The sequence below is a fragment of the Tetrahymena thermophila genome, assembly GCF_000189635.1.
Source record: "Tetrahymena thermophila SB210 genomic scaffold scf_8254607, whole genome shotgun sequence".
In the NCBI taxonomy this organism is placed as follows: Eukaryota; Ciliophora; class Oligohymenophorea; order Hymenostomatida; family Tetrahymenidae; genus Tetrahymena; species Tetrahymena thermophila.
The window spans coordinates 371121-377553 of record NW_002476377.1 but is presented as its reverse complement, the minus strand read 5'-3'; the positions used below and the strand labels follow the sequence as shown (position 1 = coordinate 377553).

General features: G+C 24.7%; 1 protein-coding gene across 1 annotated transcript; it reads right to left on the bottom strand. All coding sequences in view use genetic code 6, as the record gives it.

The window, feature by feature from the left end:
* Nucleotides 1-6055, bottom strand: TTHERM_00437700 (zinc finger transcription factor sma protein, putative; the record flags this gene model as incomplete). The annotated part of the gene is made up of 6 exons (XM_001017766.3): nucleotides 1-1722; nucleotides 1902-1997; nucleotides 2819-3124; nucleotides 3524-3673; nucleotides 4825-5016; nucleotides 5603-6055. 6 exons carry the CDS (start codon nucleotides 6053-6055, stop codon nucleotides 1-3), a joined length of 2919 nt encoding a protein of 972 aa, XP_001017766.2.
* Between the last annotated feature and the right edge of the window lie 378 nt (nucleotides 6056-6433).

Below are 6433 nucleotides of genomic sequence, written 5' to 3'. Positions count from 1 at the left end.
TCATTAAAATTGTGGCATCATGACTTGTTAACACATATCTGCTAACATTTAGTTGTCAAATTGGTTATTATTGTTGTTTCTTATAGAAAATTAATTTGCTTATAACTGATGTTGCTATTATAGAGGCATTTAAATTATATTTTGCTATTGTGGCTAGAGAGGAATAGACTTGCGAGATACTTCAGTAAATATAGGTTAATTACTTTAGTTAATTAATGGATTCATGAAATACTAGTTTTATTAATTAAACTGCTCATTCATAGGTTAGATCTATTACTATTGTTATTGTTGTATCATTTGTTATATTTATAGTTGTTACTATTGTTTTTATTGATTGAGTTGAATCAAATTTAATAGATCTTAACTTTACTAATTTTGTAATATATTTTATTGTGGGATAATAGTAGAAAAGTTATTTTAGTTTATTAATAATTGTTATAGATTTTACAAGTTAGTAGAGTTGTTATTAAAGGTTAGGTTTGCAGAGTTTTTTGTAGAAATCAGTTGGTTTTGTTGTAAAATATTATTATCATAAATTAATTGGTTGAGGGATGGGTTTTGAACTTAGTTTAACTTATTAAATAAAAGTAAGCTTTAGAGGTTATTATTGTTTGAGGTTTAGTTCAATTAAGCTCCCAAAACTGCCTAATTTTAATGCTATTGCTGTTGTTGGTGTAAAAATTATTGTTAGTTCATGCTTTGCTATGTGAACTGTTATAGATTTTGGATAAGATTTTATTGACTTTGATTAGAATTAGAAATATTTATTAGACTTGAGACATTGTTGGGAGCGCTATTTTAATTAGCTATTTGTTAGAAAATTAATTAGTAGTTAGCTAAATCAGTTTGGTTTTAAGTTTCAGCAGTTGGTTGGGCAAGTAAGTTAGCATAGCTAAGATCCTATAAGTGGTTTAAAGGTTTAGATTAATTATTTTATTAGGGGAAGAAGATAGGATCTATTGTTTTGAATTCAGAGATATTTTTATTATCTGGGAGACCAAAAAGATTAACACTGTTTTATTAATGATTTAAACAGTTATCTTTATTTGTGGAGTTATTTACATTCATTTTTCTTATTTTTATTTTATTGTCTCCAGGGGTGAAGTAATCTATATTATCTTCATTACGTTCAGTTTAATCTGAAATATGAGATTGGGCATCATCATTAAGTTTTTAGTTGTTGTTCATACCAACATTATTTTATTATTGCTTGCAATTTACATTGTTGCTATTCTGATTTTTTATAGGAACTGTTTCTGAGGCTGTAGAGGTATATGATTTTCTATTTGTTTCTTCCATATTTCCACAGAATTTCATCATCATAGCGTTGGTTAAACCTGATTATTATGAAGCTTCTTGCTATTAAATTACCATATTGTTATTTCCAAAAGAAGTGAATTGCTAAGACTACTCTTATATTAAGATATTGCTGCGGCTTTTCAAAATATTAACTTGCTAGTTATCACTGTTAAGTTATATTTTAGTTAGCTTACTTCTTAGCTTTTCATCATATTTGTGTATTAAGGTGCTTTTATACTTAATTATTTATTTATTTTTTTCTTTGTTTGCTTCTTTGCTGAAGTCAGTAGCTTCTTCCTTTTAGGCACTGTAACCAACTGAGTGCAAATAGCTTGGGTATTAGGCTCTCTTTTCTTAATACTCAAACAAAGTATTAAGAATTTTAGGGAAAATTTTAGTGTATGCCAATCCGTAGAGTGTTTCCTATATTTAATAAACGAAAATTGTAATAAATTGAAGACGTTTTTGATATTTCTTAAATGAAGGTTACAATTTGAAAATGCAATAAAAACAAATTTGATGTAATAGCTCTTTAAAAAAATATTATGTTTTTAATAGGGCATCTCAATTAAAAAATATATAGAAATTTTAAATTCTTTTACATCATAGTTGATACTTTTGTACTGAGGAGTTATGACATCATCTTCGTCAATTATTTTAATTGCATTTGACTAGAGTGGCATCAAGTAATTTAACACCTAAAAGGAAATTTTAATTAAAAAAATCATTAAATAAGTAATGTAGAATAGATTTTTAAATGTATGATTGTAAATAAATTCTAAAAATAAGCTGATTGAAATTGTTGGATTTTGTTGCTTATGTTATTATTCAATCTCTTGTTTTTTTTTCAAAAAAATAAACAACTCAAATTATTTATTATGCATTATAAATAAAAGAAAAGAAGGAAAGGATTTTATCAGTGTTCTCTCTTAAAATATTGGAGTAAAGTTATATTTGTAGAAAGAGTAAAAAGAGATTGACTAGCTAATTTACTTATTAGCTTGGCTTTCCACCATTTATTTTCAAAACTTAAGCTGAATATAATAAATATTTATTTTTTATAGGGGCAGTAAAATTCTGAAGAAGAGTGAAGAAAAATTAAGTAAGGCTGGCCACAGAATCCAATTATATTAAAAATATTAACTCTAATTGATCATAATTTGAAAAATAAAAATTAAAGAAATCATTTATGAAATTTGCAAGCCCCCAATTAATTAATTAATTTATCAATTATTAATCAAGTTGCGAAATATTTAATTTTATGTGCTTAGCACTCGAATTGGTTGATTTAAATGTAAAAAAAAGTTAATTATAAATCCTTAAAAAAATATTCAAAACTCATCGATTATACTGGTTGTTTATTTAAAATAGAAACATTTAATTAATTGGTTGATTGATTGCTTGCTTGATTAATACATCAAATTTCAATTTTATCTTTCTCTCCAATATTCAAAATTGTTTGTTCGTAATTTGCACATTTTACTTGTCAAATGCATAAAAATTAATTTTCTATATTTACCTTGCTTTTGAAGAGCTCAAAATTTTATGGTTTAGTAGTTTTCTAGCATGAAGCTTGATCATTACTAGCACTCTTCTTTCCTAAGATTTAAACAATAAGCTTAGCATCTAAAGTCCTTTGATTTTTTTTCTTTTGGTTGGTGTAGCATTCTTCATCATTTTACTCAGACAAAAGTGCTTGTTCTACTTCTTTTTAAACCTTCAAAAATACATCAGAAAGGTCTGCGTCTTTATCGTTTCCATTGTCTAGATAGTAAAGTCTTATTGCTTTGTTGAAGCGAGCAGCCAAATAAAATGGGTGGAATATCTAAGTATTATAAAAATAAAATTTAAATTCCTTTTTCTTTATAAATTGAAAATTAAGATGCGCTTTTAGAGAGTTATTTCTTAACTTTTATGAAAAGAAGAAATTCACTTTTAAGATTACTTTTTAAGATAAGATATCTAAATCCTTTAAATTTAATTTGGTTGACGTCTTTTATATATTTAATTACATATATATGCAAACTGGTAGTGTATTACACTTCCAAGTATTTTGCTTCAAAATATAATACAAATTCTTCTATTCAACATCAAATTGTACAAATAGATTTAAATTTGGATTTAGACATAAAAAACCAAGAAAATAATAGAAAAAAAATGTTAAAACATATCGATTATGTTTTCAAAATCAAAATATCAACAAATCAAAATTATAAAAAAGTACTTTGTGACGGATCTTCTTATTAGAAAAATAGAAATAAAGTCCACGAATGTCGCTGCTTAAAATTTCTTCAGGATTTTCTCCATGGAGCATTTGTAGTAATCTGTTGAATTCATTGGGAACGAAAGGATGTAATTAGCACAAAAGAGAAACCTAATAATTAAATATATTTTTTTAATGTAAATTATTCAAATGCTTACAAATCTAAAATATTGCTAGATTCGATAAACTAAATGGGTATTTTAATAAAATTTTTAGATAAATTCTTTGACAAATTTTATCTTCACAGCGATAAAAATTGCTAAAAATTATTTAACATGAGGATGTAGATATTTTTTAAATCTAGAAATAACGATTGTGAGTATAAATAAATTAATTTGCCTGTAAAAATTTATTTAAATAGTACTAAAATTTGTTCAATTTTATGTATAAAATTTATAAAATTGAAATATTCTTTACTGCCTACTGCATTATTTTTATTGTAAGAGAGAGGGGGAAAATAATAAAGTATATATTTTGCTTTTGCTTTTGAAGCGGATTATTAAATTAGTAAGTTAACTATTTAATTAATAGCTAGCTTAATCTAAGAATATGTGATAATGATAAAGTTTTAGAAGTATAATCAATCATTCTTTTTGTATGAATTATTTGTTATCAACTCTTATATCTTATTATTTTTATTCTAATTAGAAATTTTTTTAGATTTAAATAGCTTTTTGCTAACAAATTGAAAAAAATAACTTTTGGTGTTAGTAAAATTTTATAATTAATCATCTTTAAACAGTATTTGCATTTTTAATGTAAACCAAAGTACATTCTTTATTTTACATTATTGATAATTATATTTACTTTTTGTTAAATTTTGTTAAAAGATGCTTCAGCAGCTGCTGTCTCAATTATCTTTGTTTTAATTCTTATATTATTACAAAGAGGCAAAAGCTGAGTGATTTTTCTTAATTGTACATTTCATTGATATTTTTTTTTTTTTTTTGTATAGCTATAATCACTGTTATAGATTATTAATTTTTCTATTAATCGATAGATAAGCTTAGTATTAAGAAATTAAAATATGTTTCGAAACTCTTTTTGCATGGTTTTTAATTTTTTTAGAATGTAGGTAAAATTATAACCTAAGAGTTAAATTTGATATTTGGTATAGAACAGTATGTATGAACAAAAATGTTCTAAAAATTAACTAACATTTAAAAGATTATTTTTAATTTAAAGCAAGAAAGGCAGACTCACATAAGGAAAGAAAATATCGAAGAAATATATAAATAAATAAATAAATTAACTAAGTTTACTCTTTAATGAAGGGATTTCTTTCTTGTTTGGATGGAAATACATTATGAAATCAGAGTATTCTTTAAAGCTCTTAATCTTATATCGTCTCCGTGACTGCTTCTTTGAATTTTTTGCTCCAATAATTCGAAAGATTTCTATTCATTTCCCTCACGACCTTAGAATGTAGTCAGAGTAAATAGGAAATATCTGCACTATTTTTTAACATGTATTGTAAATTTAATATTTGTTTGATAAAATTAGTTTTTTTTAATTATCTCTCAATACTCTTTCTCTGTTTTTCATAATTTAATTTATTCACCGATTTGCTTACAAATTAATAAATAAATTTTAAAATAATTTGGGTAAAAATATGATAATAAAGTTTCTATTTCAGCTTCGATTTTGAACTATTTTAGCATTTAAAATTGTAAAAGCGATTTCGATAGCAACAACCGTAAGCTTACTTAAATATTTAGAAATTTAGCAAGGATATTACATTTAGAATATATTTAACGATGTAAAATTGATTTTGTGAAAAATAATTGATCTAGAAAAATCAAAATCAACGCAAACATCAATAAATTATTGTGTGTGATAAACTTGCAGTTAATAATTTCAACAGTATGTATGTAAATTAATATCATTTATCTATTTATTTTTAGTGATTTTTTTTTCTTCTTATCTATAATAATTCTCCATTTTCTATTGTAAAATTTAGTATTTCTAAGAGTATAATATGAAGAGAGTCTGAGTAGTGAGAGTGTTTAGATTATGTATTAAATAATTAAATGTATGTACATTAAGACTATTAATTGTTTCAGTAAGACGTATTGAGCGCATATCGGCTACTTTTTCTTTGTTAAACTTGACAAGAGTAGTGCCTTCTAGCTTAACTTCTAGAATCTAATTATTAGAAAAAACGGCAAAGCATTGTATTGCTACAAAATAATCTAAATTTGTAATGTCTGCTTCATCAACTATTATTTATCTGTAGGAAGAAGGAATAAGCTTAATTTTTAGGGTAGGTAATACTTAATTCTTGTACCAAACCCACTAGCCTGATAAATCTTTTTCAAATTTTTTATCGGTGTGTAAGGTGATTGGGCTATCACTCTTAATCATCCCAGATTGAGAGGGTGATTGTAAATAATTGAGTAGGCAATTCCATTCCATTTCAGTTTTTTTATTATTTTCATTAAATTCTTAGCTTGTTTGCTAAAGATTGATTGTTTACTACAATAAGTTGATCATATTCTTTTATTTAAAAGTATTTATTATATCACTTAAAAGTATGTTATCGTCAATTAAGCGTGTGTTTAAGAGTGACTTTCAAAAGGAAAATTTTTTTGGAAGAGAAACTCTGAGAATTTCAGTTTGTACTTTGTGTTTATTATTTTTCAAGAGTTATAATAAACAGTTAAAAGTATATTATGAAAATAGAGGTGTTTTAGTTTGTTTGATTGTTTGTGATTAAAATGTTGTTAGTAAAAATAAATTTAGGCTCTTTTATGACGGTGAATGTTATCAATAAAAGTAAAGAGAGATATGTTTAACACTGTTCGAAAAGATAGAATTTTGGGTTTCTTTAGATGTAAGTGCAACCCCTTTTGATGTTTCTTGAGTGATTAA